Below are 19,095 nucleotides of genomic sequence, written 5' to 3'. Positions count from 1 at the left end.
TTGCAATCCATGGGGTCACAAAGAGTTGGACACCACTGAGCGATTGAACTGAACTGAACTGATTGTGAGCATGCTTAGTCTCATTGATCCTTATCACAATCCTGTGTAGTAGGCAGTACTTGGAACCTGAGTGTGGTAATAGTGCTACAAAGTGAAACAGTGTTTCCATGGGAAGATGCTTTTCGAGTCAGCCAAAAATGTAGGATCTAGTCCTACTTCCTTAGAATCTATTACTAACATCCTTAAATGAAATTTAAGTCTCATTTACAGGGGTTAATCAGTAGAATGCCGCGTCCAACATTTAGTAATGCTCAATAAGTATTAGTTTCCCCTCTAGTCTCCAAAATATCTGAAGACACTGTTATTGTGGTTTGAGAAATCGACCTTAGTAAGACACCAATTTTTTGCCTAATCTTTGACCTTGCTGGTGGTGATGAGGGAGAATACAATTGGACATAAAGGACCTGATTTCACAAATGAGAAATTTAGTGCTGGAAAAATCAAGATTAAGATTACAAAATACTCTTCAAAATTAGTCTATTTTCAAAGGGTTTGTTGATACATATGCTTGTTTTTGTGGTGGCTGAAAAAACCGATTGAAATGTTATAAGAGACATGTTTAAAAACAAAACAAACCCACCTCAATTCCAATTATGGTACATGGTCTTAAATTTTATTAAAGGATATGAAGAGTTGAAAGGTTAACAATTTGAGAAACTCAGCGTTACTTTTGAGGGAAGCAATGAATTCATTGGGCATAAAATCTCTTGTTACTAAGAAAAGAATTAATCATAGGCGCAGCAACACGTTTAAGCCAAAGTTTGCCAAATTTAAAATGTGCATATGGTCTAACATTTGTATTTGCACGTCTGCAGCGTTTGTCCCACATCCACCATAGATTCTTATATGAACTCCATCCCACAGTGACGTCGCATTTCTGAAGTCTTTTATTTGCATTTTCTGATTAAAATTTCCCTGTTCTTTCCTTACTCCATCCACCTTGTCCCTTACTCCCAGTAAACTTCCTGGCGGCCAAAATGGCTCTACATCTTACACCTGGACTTCGTTGGTGGCTCACATGGTAAAGCGTCTGCCTACAATGCGGGAGACCCGGGTTCAATTCCTGGGTCGGGAAGATCCCCTGGAGAAGGAAATGGCAACCCACTCCAGTTTGGGATAATTTCTCAGTATACCTAAAATGTATCAGTTCAGTTCAGTCCTCAGTCGTATCCGACTCTGCATGCACTGCAGCACGTCAGGCTTCCCTGTCCATCACCAATCTAAAATTTATAGCCTGAAAACATGATTTATTCACTCCTTACAACTTTTCATATTTAGCAACATAGAGCAGAAGTGGAAGCTTTTAATGAAGCTATTAGACACTGTTGTCAGTTCTAACAAAACAAATTAACAGAGATGGCTGCGGGAGCCCTTCTCTTATCTTACCAACTTCGCCACTTAGCACACGAGAAATCCTTCCTCCTATCGGCGCCAGCGGTTCACCCCAGGCAAGGAACTCTGTGACCATAGAGCTGGCGGAATGCCGGGGTAGAGGGGACCGGATGTTGTTTTTTCACCTCCCGGCCTAGGGGCCGGATCGGGTTTCCACGGGCTGGGTTTGGTTCCCGTTGCTGTCAGACTCTCTCGTTCTGCCGTAGGGCTGAGTGGCCCTGGGGTGAGCTCGCCCCGGGACCAGACTCGCTCCATTACCAACCTTCAGGAAGCTGCGTGGATTCCTGGTCTCCTAGCAACGAGGGCCCAGCCGCGGACTGGGCCCGGCCGCGGACTGAGCCAGCCGCGTAGCTGTCCAAGCATTTGGGGCGCTATCCAGAATCCCTAAGCCGGACCCAAACGGGAGCCGAAACCCCGAGCTTGGAAAAATAAGCAGGAAATGGCGGACGAGGCGTTGTTTTTGCTTCTGCATAACGAGATGGTGTCTGGAGTGTACAAGTCCGCGGAGCAGGGGGAGGTGGTGAGTGCTGCCACACGCCCTGACACTCCTTGTTTCCACTCAGTTCTTTTCTTCAACCCCTGTCCTATCGCATGCCACGCGTCTCCTCCCGAAGTGTAGACAAATTGGTCCACCTTCAGGTATCCTAAGCCTTAGAACCTGTCAGCTGTCTTCAGTCTTGCATTCTTGTCTCTTTCGTGTCTTCTACTCTATGATACTTTTTTGTCCAGTCCCGTATCTGTGTCTAGCAGGCCACAGATTTTCTGTTTCGTCCCTTCCATGTGTTGTCCCTGCCCTGCTTTGCTGCAGAGTTAACTGCTGATTTTGGCACCCCTACTTAATTCCAGTGTCACTTCCAGCACTTTCCAGTTGTCCACTGGACAGACCTCTCCTAGCCAGAGAATCCTGTCCCTCCCTCCACATCCCTAACCCTCTCTAACACTCCAGGAAACTCAGAGAAAGAAGGTTAATGAGATTTGAGGTCGAAGCAAAGGAAACTTTGCATGTGTTACTATGATTAGGAAACACAATGTAAAAAATTTTAGTGTGCTTTATATGTCAGAGCTGGACGCTGGGGATATAGTAATGAAGGAAACAATGGCCCCATTCTTCTGGAGGTTACTTCTAATGTATGTGAGTCTTCATTCACTAATTGATTCATTTAGAAAATATGTTAAGTGTATTGTGGGCCTGACACTTAGATTAATAAGATGAAGTCCCTGCCTCACAGTCATTGGGGAATGTGGGTTCAATGAATAATTAACAGTATTGGGTGGTATGAAATAATGGAGTCGTAGGATTTCATATATAAAGTATTCTAAAGTCATGCTCAGGTCAGAAGCTCTAGTTTTTATAATGCTGTTGATAAAGAGGGGTAGAAAGTAAGGGCAGAACAAGCATCCTAGGCAAAGGAAAAGTCATAGTGGAATGAAAGGTGTAGAGTATTTTAATATGCCTACATATTTGTGAGTGAATATGAGTATTCACTGTGTCTAGATTGAATAGGTGGAGAGTGAAAAGTATTGAAAGCTGAAGCTAGAAAGAACCTTGTATGATTAAAAATATGGACCTTCTCAGTGGACGATTTTTAAAAAGAATGACACAGTCCATTTGCATTTCAGAAAGATTAAAGTATTCTTTGGACTGGAGAGGGAACCTTTAGTAGTGAGAAGCTCCATTATTATAGGAGTCCAGGCAGGAGATGATGCAGATCTGGATAAAGAGAAGAGGAGAGAGCGGTTTGAGAGATAGGAGGCCGAATCTCTTAAGAGTTGATTAGGTATAGGAATGAGAATTGAAAATTATCCCCAGGTGTTTAGCTTGAGCCATTGGGTTGGATGGAGAAGGAATAAAGAAGAGGTGAAAATACTAAATTGTTTTGGACTGGTTGAATTTGTGGCACCTTAGGACATCCAGGAAGAGGTACTGTCAGTTTGTGAACCATAAGCAGGATACTCTCTGTTTTAGGGGGCTGTAACAAAGATGCCAAAATGATTATAAACAACAGAAATTCATTTCTCACAGTTCTGAAGGCTGGGAAGTACAGTCAAGACACCAGAAAATTCAGTGTCTGGTGAAAGCCTTCTCCTGGTTTATAGATAGATGTGTTTTGGCTGTGTGCTCACATGGTGGAAGGGGACTAGCTAGCTCTCTGGGGTATCTTTTATACGGGCACTAATGCTTTTCTTGAGGGCTCCACCCTCAAGACAGAATCATTTCCCAAGGCCCCTACCTTCTAATACCATCTAGGGTTAGAATTTCAACAAATGAATTTTGGGGAGATACGTTCAGTCTTTGGTATTAATTATGCATTAGAGATATTAATAGGAAGACATCAGGAAGAGTATTGGAAATAAAGCAAATTTTATCCCTTTATTTTTTTGGGGGGGCCACAGCTTGCAGCATGCAGGATCTTAGTTCCCAGACTGAACTCACACCCTCAGCAGTGAGCCCTAACCACAGAACCACCAGGGAATCCCACAAAGTTTATTATTCAGTTCCATCAGTAATAAGAGATTTTTTCCAAATTACACACTTTTGACTTTAACATCATTAACAACCAGTAGTTAATGTTTAGCATCTTTGCTAAGTGCTAGTGCTTAATGGCAGACATTTGTGTTTGTGTAGAGTTCAGTTCAGTTCAGTTCAGTCACTCAGTCGTGTCCGACTCTTTGTGACCCCATGAATCACAGCACGCCAGGCCTCCCTGTCCATCACCAACTCCTGGAGTTCACTCAGACTCATGTCCATCGAGTCAGTGATGCCATCCAGCCATCTCGTCCTCTGTTGGCCCCTTCTCCTCCTGCCCCCAATCCCTCCCAGCATCAGGGTCTTTTCCAATGAGTCAACTCTTCGCATGAGGTGGCCAAAGTACTTGAGTTTCAGCTTTAGCGTCATTCCTTCCAAAGAAATCCCAGGGCTGATCTCCTTCAGAATGGACTGGTTGGATCTCCTTGCAGTCCAAGGGACTTAGCTTTCCTTAAATCCTTTTCCCCAGAGAATAATTAGTAACACACCTCTTTTACTCTTTTATCATAAAATCCCTGCTCCCTGCCCCACCACATATGCATCAGCTTGCTTCATTCTACTCTCTTCTACTTTCTTTCCCTCTTTCAGCTCTTGCCCAGGAAAACCTTTTTTTAAAAATCCCTTTCCCCCCCCTCAATGGGTTAGCCAAAATAAAATGGTTGTTCTAATCGTGACTGATAATTTTGAGAGATGTGCTAGTCCCATAAGAGAAAGGAAATCCAAAAGTTTTGAATCATTAAAAATAACTTTCTTTTCCTATTGCAGTTTGTGTATGGTGGGGAAAAAATTGTAAGTGCACAAAGCAAAAAGGATTTTTAAAAAGTTATGTAGTAGGCTTGATGATTAGAATCCATACTGGCATCTCAGTGTATGAGGGTTTGTTAAGTCTCTACTTTGAGTGTGCTTCAAATTTTTCATAATAAAAAAATGTAAACAAAAGACATAATTCTATCATCCAGAGATGGTCTTTATATATCTTTTTAGACATGAAGTCATAAGTTTAAGTGAAATCAAGGAAAAGACTAATGTTCTCACACTTCATATCATTAATTTTCCAACTGTGCCAAAGAGGTATTAAATCTAATAACTGAATAACTGGACATTTAGCAATTTATTGGGAATAATTTTTTTTTACATTAATGGATAAAATATTCCTAAGTTTTTCTTAAAAATTTGGTACTTAGTAGTGAGCACTCATAGATGCCAAAGTAAATGAACAAGTAGCAACATCAGAAGGTTTTCCTAGGGCTTAATTCAAGTTCATGTGATTCGTAGTTAAGATTTGAGAATGTCTGCATATAAGCGTATTTCCTGCTTATCAATATATTCCTGGGTGATTCTACAAAGAGTAGATTGTTTCACAAAGAGCATCATGATTTACAGGTCATTCTACCTGAGCATGTTTGGAAACGGGTGTGGAAATTAACAGAGTGGCGCTGTATGGTCCAATGGAGAAACAACACAATTTGGTTTTTAGAAAGTCTATAGCATAAATCGGAGAAGGCAATGGCACCCCACTCCAGTACTCTTGCTTGGAAAACCCCATGGATGGAGGAGCCTGGAGGGCTGCAGTCCATGGGGTCGCTAAGAGTCAGACACGACTAAGCGACTTCCCTTTCACTTTTCACTTTCATGCATTGGAGAAGGAAATGGCAACCCACTCCAGTGTTCTTGTCTGGAGAATCCCAGGGACAGGGGAGCCTGGTGGGCTGCCGTCTATGGGGTCGCACAGAGTTGGACAAGACTGAAGCGACTTAGCAGCAGCAGCAGCAGTCAGCCCTGTTAGTGGAGTACTTAGAAGAAAGTTCAGCAGATAATGAGGCTTGTGGTGTTAATGGAAGACAAAGGCTTCAAAATATATAAAATTTCTTGACCTCTTGTTGCTGTATTCTAGTAGGTGGGGATAGAGGAATACGAACAGTATAAAATTAGCAAAATGTATATTAGGTTAAAGGGTGAAAGAAGCTCCTTGGAGACAAATTAAGCAGAGAAATTAGAGCATCAGAATCACTTTCGGAGGGCTTCTTAAAACAGGTTACTGACCCATACCTACAGTTTCTGATTCACTGAATTGGGGGTGGGGTTACAGAATTTGCAATTTTTGCAAGTTCCCATGTGATGCTGATGTTGCTAGTCTTGGGACACACTTTGAGAATCGTTAGGTAGTTTCTGAAGTGGAATGATACTGTAGTTTTAAAAGACTGAAATTAGCCTCATTGAGATGATGACATGTGAGTGAAGACCTAAAGCCAGTGAGGTGGTCACGTGAGTAGATGGAGAGCTGCCTGGAGCCTGCCTGGCATGTTTAAGGACAGCAAGGAAATCAGTGAAGCTGGATGGAGTGAGTGAAGAGGAGGTGAGGTTAGAGAGGCACAGGAGTCTGGATTGTATAGGGCTTTGTAGGTCATCCAGAGAATTTTGAGAGTCTTTGACATGGGTGGTATTTAAAGCCTTAAGAGTGGATGAGATTGTCAAAGGAAGAGTGAGGCAATTGCATGATTCCAGAAATAGGATGGTGGGGTCACCACCTAAGATACACTGGGAAATGGAAAGCTTGGATGACTCTAAGAGACATTTTGAAGCAGAACTTAGTGACAGCACAAAGGGAATGACAGAAAAAAGTCAAAAGCGATACCTTGACTTCAGTTTTATAACGGAAAGAATAGTTGAAAATGGAAAAAGCCAGGGAAAGCAGGAAGAGTAACTGAGAAGAGGCTTTGGCATTTCTGAAAAGTAGTAACACTTCTCTGTTTATCTTATTGCTTTATGAAAATGTTTAAGAAAATTCAAATATGACCTGTAATTCACTTTTCCTCACAATGTTTCAGTGAAGTATTTACATTCTGGCATTCTAAAATTATTCAAAACTGTTATTTTTTTAAATAGGAAAATGGACGCTGTATAACTAAACTGGAAAACATGGGGTTTCGAGTGGGACAAGGATTGATAGAAAGGTGAGCAGTATGGATTTGAAAATTTTCTTCCAGGTAGGTTATGAACAAAGATGATCCATTTCAAAAGATTGTATAAAACTTGAGATACTTTCAATTTAATTCCTAAATTTTATTTATTCTCTGTTCTTTATTCACAGATTGAAATTTCTTTTTAGGTCTGATGCTATTTTAACTCAGTTACCCAACTTTCATGTTTCAAAATTTGAAGAAAATATGTATTTGTTTTAAATTTTTTTCCTCAAAACTTTGGTGTGCTGAAACAACTAAAATCTTGTTGCATTTCCTACTTAAGCTAAGTAGGTTCTTTATCCTAAATGGAATATGGTTTAAATGCGTACCTTAGTCTCTGTTTATGCATGTGATCATCTTCAAACTTATAGATCAATTTCTTATAGTATTCCTTTCTCACTATCTGAAACAACTGAACTCTTATATTTTCCTGATCTTCCTTCATGGCTCAGGTGGTAACGAATCCACCTGCAATGCAGGAGACCTGGGTTCGATCCCTGGATTGGGAAGATCTCCTGGAGAAGGAAATGGCAACTCACTCCAATATTCTTACCTGGAAAATCCCATGGACAGAGGAGCCTGGCAGGCTACAGTCCATGGGTCGCAAGGAGTCGGACACGACTGAGCGACCTTTCTTTCATATTTTATATAACAGTACCATGATCATGGTCAGCTTTTTTTAAAAAAATGTCAGCTGTACCTAAAATTGCTTACTGTTAGACTAATTTTAGTCCATCATTATATAACAGAATGTGAATTCACTGAAATGGGAACTACTTTGCTTGGTACTTATCACTTTATGACTGTTAGTAAATGTTCAGTGCTATTGTGGCATTTGCAAATTAGTGAAAAATTTGCCCCTCCTGCTTTCTCTGGATGAAAAGTACTGTATTACTTCTAGTTGATCTTTTTAGGTTTACAAAAGATACTGCAAGGTTCAAGGATGAGTTAGATATCATGAAGTTCATTTGTAAAGATTTTTGGACTACAGTATTCAAGAAACAAATCGACAATCTAAGGACAAATCATCAGGTATTTAGATAAATTAAGGCCTATTTTTTAAAGTCCTTTATCTTAATATAAATGTCCTATTTTAGTGATTTACTTGTTATATAAAACTTAATTTCTCGGAAACTTAGGAATGTTTCTGTTATTAATACATCATTACTTTTTTTCCTCTAATAGGGTATAGTGAATAAAGACAAGGGCAGTTATCTCTAATGACAGCTGTCCCTTTCTCTCAATAAAATTTTAGGTTTTAAAAAGTAGCAAATATCAGAATGATAACACTTTTAGGGCTTGGTTCTTTCATTATTATTACTTAGTGGTGATAATATGCAGAACCACAGATATATCACATTTCTGTCTTTCAAGTAATTCCTGAAGCCTCATTGTAATTCTTGCCTGTTCAGTTGCCATTGTATTTTTTATTCTTAAAATATTTTGTTAATATAAAAGTTAATAGGTTGCCTGAGAGATTATGCAAAAATTGACTTATTTTGTTAAATTATAGGAGATATTTAGAATATATTTGGCATTTACTGAAGTACAAAAAATGAAAATAATGTTATCTCTTAGCTACCAGTAGAATTCATTTTTTCAAATAACATCAGCCTTAGCCTAGAAGTACTTGAAATGCTTAGGGGGGAAAGTGACTCCAATTATTGGCTTTCAAGGTATGAGTTAATTAGATATAGCTGCTAATTTCACCTAGAATGTATTTTTGCTTCTTTCACACTAGACTGAATTCTTTAAGGATAGGAACCGTTTTATGTATCTTTGTATCTTTAGTATCTTTAACGCATGCAGTAAATATTAGTGTTATAAATGATGAACAACTCTTCAATTTGAACACTGCAACACTTCTTTGTATAAAGAAAATTTGACCAATGGAAGGGAGAGTTTTAATAACTTTTAAAAATTCTTAAATTGTTTTGAAGGGAAGAGTACACATTACATTGACTTTGGATGTTTTTCTATTTTTGGGACAGGGCATCTATGTACTTCAGGACAACAAATTTCGCCTGCTTACTCAAATGTCTGCAGGAAAACAATATTTAGAACATGCATCAAAGGTATTTAATAGAATAAAAGATTGGTTTTTTATTATGAAACAAGTAGAAATGTAGGGAAAAGTACAATGCTAATAACAGACTTGAATTCAAAATGTTTTTAAATTGTTCCTTTTGCCTAAATACTTCTCTATGAAATAGAAAGATATTTATCATATTGAAATAGTTTATATTAACTTGTAACTAAGTAGGCTTATGATGACCAATTCAAGAAACACTATAGTTTAAATGCCATTAAAAATGTAGATTAATGATAAGATTCTCAAATATAGTATGGATACATCAGAAAAGATACTCAAGCTTAAAAAACTGGTATTACCTATACAAAATTATTCACCTCGGAGTTTATATTTACAATCTCCATCAGTAAATTAAAAAATTTTTTAATATAGTTAATATTTGTTTCTAAGAATATATGTTTTGTATTAAGTATAACTGCATTTCAGGGTTTCATGTATTTTTTTTCAGTCTCAAGTAGGAATAAATAAGTAGGCCAGATGTATTACAGAAAACCTGACAAGTTTTAATATAAAGGTTCCTTTGAAATGATTAAAATACATTGGGCAGTATGTAAAAGCTGCTTTTTATCTGTAAAATTTGTCCACACCTAAATTATCTAACACAAAGGCAGTTTAGTGTAGTGGGAAGAGTATGAACTTGGGACCAAATAAATCTAGATTTTAAGCTAACTCCACAACTTATAGCTCCCCTCTGGACCTTAGTTTCCTTATTAATAAAATTGATTGTAACAGTATATTATAAATAATCTCCAAGTTCTCTCCCAGTTTATAATTTCATGATTTCATATCTGATTGCCTATCAGTACCCATTTATGTATATTATAAAATAATTTCTATATTATTCATACATATTATTGAATATCATGCACTACAAAAATGTAGATGATAAAATACCTTGGACTATTTGATTTTTGGTTCTCATTTTTGTGCTGTCTCTGCTATGGCTTAGTCCCATTTCCTTGTTTCCTGAGCAGAGTTTGTCAACATTGGCACTTTGATGCTTTAAACTGGATTAAGTCTTTGTTGTGGCAGGCTTTAAGTCTTGAACAAGTCAAGATTCTTGGTTGTAGAAAGCAGAAACCAATCTTGATTGAATGGAATCATATTAGTTAGCTTACAGAATTGATGGGAAGGCTCAGAAAACAGGCAAGAACCATGGTTAGGGGAATCTCCTGGTGATTTAGTAGTTAGGATTTGCTGTGGCCCAGGTTCAGTCCCTAGTCAGGGAACTGTGATCCCACAAGCCATGCAACATGGTGTGGCCAAAATTAGAGGAGAAAAAGGCACCATGGGAAGTTAAAGCAGCCAGATCACTCCACAAGGAGTCTAGTTAGAATCCTTCAAGCAGCACTGATGGTAGATACAAGCCACCTTTGCTGTCTCTAGTCTCTTGTAACCTATTTCCAGCTTGTTTTTGTCACTCACTGTAGATTCAAGGTCATGGACTAGACCAGTGAGGTGACTGAGCTTAAGTCATGTGTCCCTGTTTAGTTGCCAAGGAGCTGGGAAATCTAATAATAAGAATTTTTAATAATTTGAAAAATTATTATACAGCTTTTCCAAATAAGTGTCTTATTATCAAGGTTTAACTAAATGTCATATTTATCAATACCTTTACTGTCTTAGTAAATCCTTAATACTTTTTACACTTTTGTTCCTTTTAGTATTTAGCATTTACATGTGGCTTAATCAGAGGTGGCTTATCAAACTTGGGGATAAAAAGTATTGTAACAGCTGAAGTATCTTCAATGCCTGCCTGTAAGTTGACTTCATATTTCTTAACAAGTGTTTTTAACCGTTATTTATCAGGTCTGGTGTTCTTTTGTTTCTTGTTTTTGTTACTTAGAGGACATTTAAAATGCTCAAACCGTTTCATTTTACTCTTGTCCGTTTTAACACAATGTAGTAATATGTAGCATACTTATATTTATAGTCAGTGATTTTTAAATTCATAATAGACAATGATTTAAGAAAATGTGCTAAGGAAATGTAAATTTATAAGACAACTTAAAGGGTGACTCTTAATTTTTAAAGGAAAATTTTAAGATAGCAAATTTCCTTATAATTTTGAAGATTTTTAAAATTTTTCTCAAATACATCTATTATATAGTTAGATAAAGCCAACTAGTCTTTTATCTGGAGAAGGAAACGGCAACCCACTCCAGTATTCTTGCCTGGAGAATCCCAGGGACGGAGGACCCTGGTGGGCTGCCGTCTATGGGGTCACACAGAGTCAGACTCGACTGAAGCAACTTAGCAGCAGAAGCAGTCTTTTATCACTAAACTCCTTTTCAAAAATCTCTTCACCACAGCTACTAACCAAGAATAAAATTGGCTTGAGCATCACTCTATTTCCTTTCTATTCACAGTAATTGGCAATGAAACACCTAAAATATAGAAATCAGAGAAACAAAGGCACTCATTCCCAAACCAGAGAATCATGATAAAAATGAAACTGACTTTATCAAAGTGTGAAAAGTCATTTGATATAGCAAGTTTCTTGATTGAAACAACTTATTAAATAGAGCAGAAAATGGATGTTTAGACGTGTTTACCTTTTACCTGAAATCAAAATGAGTTTCATGTTTTCCTTTTTAGGTAAATTTCAAGTGATGATACAGAAGCTATAAGAACCTACTGAAATACAAGGCTTTACTAGTGTAAAGAGATAAATTATTCCTGTATAAAGTATTTCAGATGGCAATGATTTAATTACATTGTTGGACATTTGTACTGATATAAGCTATTTGCTAACTTGTATAATGAAAGATGCACTCTTAAGCAGGAGGAAGGTTGTATTTTATCAATTTAAGACAGACCTTAAAGCAGGTAGAGACATTCTACTATAACATACACTTCACTGAAACTATTCAGAATGAAAACCTAATTTCAAATAACTAAACACCAATGCAGGACCCTTATTTAAATATTTTTATTTGCTTAAGAGTGATACATATCTAACCAGAAATGGAGAAGCAAAACTCAGGGTTTGGTAAATTAGTATAAAGAAAAGTATGCACCAACCAGATATTTGTGTAAAAATGAACAAATTTTGGTTTATGAGTTTTAGTTATTAAAAAAGCAAATAGTACACTAAATTTTAAACTTTATTATCTTATTGCTTATAATTTATTTCTATTAAGAGTTTTTATGCATGTATAAGGATTTCATTATATATATTGTGTATTGTGTGTGTGTGATATATTTAACTGCCTAAATTGCTTTTAAACTTTATTTTACTTTCATATAATTCAGTTCTTGAAAGCTCCATTCATGTAATAAAGTAAAATATAGATCTAGATAAAGTGGGATACAGATGTGAATTCAGTGACTCCAGAGCCAAAGAATAATAGGTATTTGAGGAAGGAATTGTTATACTTACTCCTGTTAACAGTCTTGACTTCCCATTTCTTTCTCCATATGTGGAAGTGCTGGTGAAGATTCTAACATCTGTATTTTTTCCCCTTACTTTTAGTCTTCCCCAAGGGCAGGAGGGTGGATGAATCGATAGTCACACCAGTATTCATGGGCCCATAAGCTTCTGTGGGTTGAGGTCAGTGCTCATCTAGTGTATCTCTTATCTCTTCTTTCATCTGATGATCATGAAAGGACAAGCATGGAGATGAAAGCTATCATATGAGAATGGCAGGTGCAGATAGAAAGCACCTGAATTGTGCTCTTGAACTAACCAATCCTGGAACTGCTATACCTTTGGACTTTTTCTTTTATAATAAATTCCTTGTATTGTTCAGTCTCCCTTTTGTGTATTTTGTTGTGTGTGTGTGCTCAGCTGTGTCTGACTCTTTGCGACCCCATGGACTGTAGCCCGCCAGGCTCCTCTGTCTATAGAATTCTCCAGGCAAGAATATTGGACTTGGGTGCCATTTCCTTCTCCAGCGGATCTTCCCAATTCACGGACTGAACCTGCATCTCTTGTGTTTCCTGCATTGGCAAGCAGATTCTTTACCATTAGTGCCACCACTTGTAGCCAAAAAATAAGCCTGTCTTGGTAGAGGTGAGGCAAAAGTTAGGTTATATGAGAAACAGTATGGGAATATTGAATTTTCTTTTTTCTATAGGGGGAGGGGAAGACAAAGGTTTACATTTAAAACAATAAAACCATGAGGTGCTAGAGACAATATGAGGTTTTATGATCTTGTAGTAGAGAAGGCCTTTTCAAGACTTGAAGAAAATCAAATAAAGCAAAATAGTAGAAAAAATTAATAGCATATCTTCAAGAAACAGTACTGGGAAAACTGAATACACATCCGCATGCTAAAGAATGGAACTGGACCCTTATACGATACGCAGGTCCATGAAGATGCTAAGCATCATGACCAATGAGGGAGATGTGTATCAAAACCACCATCAGTTACTGCCCCACACCAGTTAGGATGGCCATTAAAAAAAACCCAAACCAGAAAATGTGTGTTGGTAAGAATATGAATAAATTGGAAGCCTTTGCACTCTTAGTGGGAATGTTAAAATGATATAGCCACTGTGGAAGATTTCACAAAAATTTAAAACTAGAACTACTATATATTCCAGCAATCCCACTTGAGAGTATTCATTACAAATAATTTAAATCAGGATGTTAAAGAGTTATTTGCACTCCCATGTCCACTGTAGCATTATTAATAGCCAAGAAGTGGAACCAACCTAAATGTTCATTGTATGTATAAGGATTTTCACTATTTGCTTATATTCATTGATGGCACTTGATTTGTACTGGCAAACAAGGAAATAATGTACAGCCAGTAAAAAGGATGAAATAGAGCTGTATGTATTTGCTTACATGGAATGATGTTAATTGGTCTTAGAAAGTTTAGTTTTTTTACAGGATACCACACATGCAATATATAAAATATATATTATAAACATAAATATACATGACTATGAGTGTATCCAAAAGACTTGAAAGTTATAAGTAAATTGTACAGTTTAAAGTAATCCCACAATAAAGATTTTTTTGGGGTATCTTTATGTACAACTACATTTTAATTATAGTCATCAACAGCCCTAAGTGAACAGTAAACTTGTGTTGAAGAGCAGATGTATGTTTCAAAAGTAAATATACTGTATGAATGACAAACTGTGAGGCAGCTTTATAAACTGTAGTCAGTGGCCTATTCTAACCATGATGACAGTTCAACCCTTGTCCACTAGCCAAACCTCTATAAAGGAACTTAAGCCTGGAGATGTCAGTAGAACCTGTCTTGGTCCATTTGGGCTGCTTTTCTACTATATACTGCTATACTCATCTTTCTCAGTTTCTAATGCATTTTTATTATTTTTGTCCCCAGATGGTAAAACTGGTAACTTGAACCACTTTTCATCTAGTTTAGTCTCTAACTGACTTATTCTGCTAAGAGACACAGATGAAATAATCTTATCTTAAAAAAAAAAAAAAAGTGTACAATAAAAGTACAAACAATTTAATGAATGCATAATGTCCTCCTGACCAAAAGAAGTAATGAATCTTTATGTGAAAAAAAATAGGTGCAATCCAATTTATCTGGTCCATACCCCCACAGATCTGATTATACTACTGTATGGTAGCTATTATTTTCAAAATAATTACCTCTAAATTCTGTATTTAAAATGTGTAATTTCTCAATGAACTTAAAGCATTTCTGTGTCAAAGAATTGGAAAAATTTTCCTCTTCAATTTCTCATTAACATCAGAAGACACTTTTATTTGTTAAAGACTTGATAAACCCTTCAGCTATATTGGCAGTCTGCCTAATTATATTTGTGACTTAAAATACCTTGTTTCTACATTCCTGAAAAATATCCTTATGCCAAGTTAAGTTATTACAAAAATAAGTTTTCAGTTAAATATTAGAGACCTACAGCTTGCTGGAAAACAGAGGTATAACAGCATTAAAACAGTATAAATTGTTATACTGTTATATATAAACTATATATAATGTTATATATAACAGTATATATAATGTTATATATAACATTATATATAACATTGTATATACTGTTATATATAAAGTGTTATACCACGTCTTCTGTACATGCAAAATTGCGTTTTTTGTTTCTAGTCCTCAGGAATGTTAATTCTTCTGTGTGAGTAGTGACCATAACTACATGCTTAGCCACTAGCCATGGAAAAGTTATACATTAGTTACAACAATAACTGCCACTTTATACCTTTACTATTAATAAATCAGTCCCTAGCCTTACCCAGTAAAGATCAAATAGCAAAGAACATGAGTCTATTACAAGGCTACTTGTGGTTATTGGTTGGAAATCTAAACTCTTCATGGTAGACACTGCTGGCTGCCTACTCAACAGCCCTTCTCCCCTCTGGTCTAACAGAACCATTTTTGGTAGGAGTGACAATGTACTCACCAATAATTACATTTTCCAGCCTTCATTCTAAGTAGAAAATATCGTAATTCTGGCAAATAATGTGTAAGTTGAGGATTTCTTATAATACTTTTCTCCCCTGATAAGACATCAGGAAGTGTGGTACCTTTTTATCCTCCCTGGAATGTAGATTCAAAGAGATAACCATATCATAACTAAAAAGATGAAAACTATCCTCTTAGATTGATGAAAGAGAAATCTGGATATAGCCTAGGATATTTAAGATATTGTTACAGCCAGCTGCTACACCAGCTCTGAACTTCTCAAGCCAGAATTAATGAGAAAAAAAATAAATTCTTAATTTTTAAAACCTCAGTTAAGTTTCAAAAGCAATACTTAACTGTTGGAATCTTATGACTTTCAATCCTACTCTTGGGAACTTCTGGTCAAAGAAAGGAAAAATTGTACATAAAGATATTTTCTATATTGGATTAACACTGAAAACATTAAATACCCAACAATGAGAGAATGTTTAAATTCTGGTAAAACACAACTTAAGACTACTAGGCTACCATTTAAAACTCAGTTTTTTGAGGGAATTTCCTGGCAGTCCAGTGGTTTGGACTCCTTGCTTTGATGGCTGAGGGCCCAGGGTTCAATCCCTGGTTAGGGAACTAAGATCCCACAAGCCATTGTGTGCCACCCCCCTCCCCCACTGCCAAAACCAACCTTTGGAAGACAACGTGGTAGAAAAGATTAAAATATAAAATTATATCTGCTCCATTTATAACTAGTGGCAAAACTATTGGTGGCCCGATCCACGTTTATTCCCAATCCTCTTTTCCTTTTCCATTTCCCATTAGAAAGATTGGAAAAGCTTACAATTTCGTTTTCCCATTCTTCTTGAAGCTAGAGGCAATTTATACATTCAAGGCCAACAGATGAACACAAGTCTGCTGTGGATTTCTGGAGAAGGTTTTGCTTTTATGAGAAAAGACTCAGATGTGGGAGGCTCTGCCTCCTTCCCCCACTTTTCTGTCTTGAACACAGACACACTGCTCTGCGCTGCAGTGGCCATCTTACCATGAAGGAAACACTAACAGACTTTCGGACACCTTGGTAGAGTGGAGTCACTGAACCAATGCCAGCTCCTCTAGGATTCTTGTTATATGAGAAAAATAAATCCCTATTTGAAAAACCATTGCTACTTGGATCTTCCATCACTTAAAGTATGAAACACTCCCACCTGATATAGAAGTAGAAAAATTGTAAGTGATATGATAAAAGATGTGACAGAAAAATTAAAAGAGTTGACCTTCTATAGTATTACACAAAATGATTTGTAAAGAAAAAATTGCGTTTATGCAAGAAAGCTTTTAAAAATAAAAATACTGAGCTTAAAGGGAAAACATGAGACTAACTTTGTTGCTAACCATGACCACACATGCCATATAAACTAGGTCATCTTAATTCTAATACCAAGGACATTAGTCTGCTGTCTTGTTTTGTTAAAGAGTCAAACAAAATTGAGTAACCAAAACATATTTTCAATAAAATTTTATATGTGTATATGTAAATAAACAACAAAACAGCACCAAAGACCTCTGTACAATTTCACCATACAGTTTCCGTGTAGGATGCTTCATCAATCAATCTTTCACTTTTGCTTTAAAAGCACGTGATTACAGAAAACTGCTTATTCATTAAAAACTGGGTAAGATCTTTCAAAGATACCTCAGATGTTCAAAATAATACAATCTGTCTTCTGAAGATCAACGTGAGTTGCACAGGTTAAGCTGAAGACTCTTCACACAGTGCTGAAAATGTGAGGCAATCTGCACTTGAACTGGCACTGCACTTCCTCACACTCAGGCTGTCTTCATCACAAGTATCTTCTATCCCTCAGATATCAGCTACATCAAGATGGCTCATCAGCCAAGTCACGCTGGTCAAAATACCTGGTGAAAAAAGAATTTGCACAGTGAAGGAAAGCATAAAATGAAAAGGGAACTTATGAACTGGGAGAAAATATTTGCAAACAATGTGATCCATGAGGGTATAATTTCCAAAATAAAAAAAGCAGCTCATGCAACTCAAAAACCAAAAAACCCAATAAAAAAAATGAGCAGAAAACCTATAAAGACATTTCTTCACAGAAGACACACAGCTGGCCAAGAGGCACATGAAAAGATGCTCAACATCACTAATTTTTTGAGAAATGCAAATCAAAACTACAATGAGGTATCACCTCACGCCAGTCAGAATGGCCATCATCAAATGATGGAAAGGGTATGGAGAAAAGGGAACTCTCCTACACTGTTGGTAGGAATGGAAATCGGTGCAGCCACTATGGAAAAACAGTATGGAGGTTCCTAAAAAGAATTAAAAATAGAGTTACCATATGATCTAGCAATCCCACTCCTGGGCATATATCTGGAGAAAACTCTAAAAAGGTACATGTATATACATATATAAGGAATATTACTAAGCTATAAAAAACAATGAAATAATGCTATTTGCAGCAATTTGGATGGACCTAAAGACTATCATACAAGGTGAAGTAAGTCAGACAAAGATAAACACCATATGATATCACTTTTATGTGGAATCTAAAAAAACGATACAAATGAACAAAATGATACAAAACAGACACAGACCCACAGGCATAGAAAACAAGTTTATGGTAACTGAAGGAGAAAGGTGAGGGGCAGGGCAGGGGAGAATGAATTAGGAGTTCCCAATGAGCAGATAAGTCCCTAGCAGTCCACTAAGGACTTCCCTCTAAGGAGACACCCCTCGTCCAAGGTAAGGAGCAATGGCTGCACTTTGCTGGAACAGCCGTGAAGAGATACCCCACGCCCAAGATAAGAGAAACCCAAGTAAGACGGTAGGTGTTGCAAGAGGGGATCAGAGGGCAAACACACTGAAACCATACTCACAGAAAACTAGTCAATCTAATCACACTAGGACCACAGCCTTGTCTAACTCAATGAAACTAAGCCATGCCCATGGGGCAACCCAAGATGGGCGGGTCATGGTGGAGAGATTTGACAGAATGTGGTCCACTGGAGAAGGGAATGGCAAACCACTTCAGTATTCTTGCCTTGAGAACCCCATGAACAGTATGAAAAGGCAAAATGATAGGATACTGAAAGAGAAACTCCCCAGGTCAGTAGGTGCCCAATATGCTACTGGAGATCAGTGGAGAAATAACTTCAGAAAGAATGAAGGGATGCAGCCAAAGCAAAAACAATACCCAGCTGTGGATGTGACTGGTGATAGAAGCAAGGTCCGATGCTGTAAAGAGCAATATTGCATAGGAACCTGGAATGTCAGGTCCATGAATCAAGGTAAATTGGAAGTGGTCAAACAAGAGATGGCAAGAGTGAATGTCGACATTCTAGGAAATCAGCGAACTGAAATGGACTGGAATGGGTGAGTTTAACTCAGATGACCATTATATCTACTACTGCGGGCAGGAATCCCTCAGAAGAAATGGAGTGGCCATCATGGTCAACAAGAGAGTCCGAAATGCAGTACTTGGATGCAATCTCAAAAACGACAGAATGATCTCTGTTCGTTTCCAAGGCAAACCATTCAATATCACAGCAATCCAAGTCTATGCCCCAACCAGTAATGCTGAAGAAGCTCAAGTTGAACGGTTCTATGAAGACCTACAAGACCTTTTAGAACTAACACCCAAAAAAGACGTCCTTTTCATTATAGGGGACTGGAATGCA

General features: G+C 37.3%; 2 protein-coding genes across 5 annotated transcripts in view; one reads left to right on the top strand and one right to left on the bottom strand.

Annotated features, from left to right (window-relative positions):
• Window positions 1-1,563: 1,563 nt before the first annotated feature.
• TRAPPC6B (trafficking protein particle complex subunit 6B) overlaps window positions 1,564-19,095 on the top strand; it is a 25,338-nt gene continuing 7,806 nt past the window's right edge. The window contains exons 1-6 of one of the 3 annotated variants that reach the window (XM_019983571.2): window positions 1,566-1,972; window positions 6,866-6,933; window positions 7,857-7,974; window positions 8,934-9,017; window positions 10,699-10,792; window positions 11,633-12,788. In XM_019983571.2, coding sequence (XP_019839130.1) covers window positions 1,892-1,972; window positions 6,866-6,933; window positions 7,857-7,974; window positions 8,934-9,017; window positions 10,699-10,792; window positions 11,633-11,664 — 477 coding nt within the window. In that variant the 5' untranslated portion in view covers window positions 1,566-1,891 and the 3' untranslated portion in view covers window positions 11,665-12,788. Of the gene's footprint in view, window positions 1,973-2,028; window positions 2,092-6,865; window positions 6,934-7,856; window positions 7,975-8,933; window positions 9,018-10,698; window positions 10,793-11,632; window positions 12,789-19,095 lie in introns of those variants that run through there. The other 2 variants (XM_019983572.2, XM_070775495.1) reach the window with 2 other exon arrangements.
• Window positions 16,898-19,095, bottom strand: part of GEMIN2 (gem nuclear organelle associated protein 2) — a 21,911-nt gene continuing 19,713 nt past the window's right edge. For both annotated transcript variants that reach the window (XM_070775494.1, XM_019983926.2), the window contains one exon: window positions 16,898-17,313. In XM_070775494.1, the coding sequence (XP_070631595.1) occupies window positions 17,274-17,313 (40 nt within the window). In that variant the 3' untranslated portion in view covers window positions 16,898-17,273. The remainder of the gene's footprint in view (window positions 17,314-19,095) is intronic.

The sequence above is a fragment of the Bos indicus genome, chromosome 21, assembly GCF_029378745.1.
Source record: "Bos indicus isolate NIAB-ARS_2022 breed Sahiwal x Tharparkar chromosome 21, NIAB-ARS_B.indTharparkar_mat_pri_1.0, whole genome shotgun sequence".
NCBI classification, from domain to species: domain Eukaryota; kingdom Metazoa; phylum Chordata; class Mammalia; order Artiodactyla; family Bovidae; genus Bos; species Bos indicus.
This window is presented reverse-complemented; position numbering and strand designations above follow the sequence as displayed.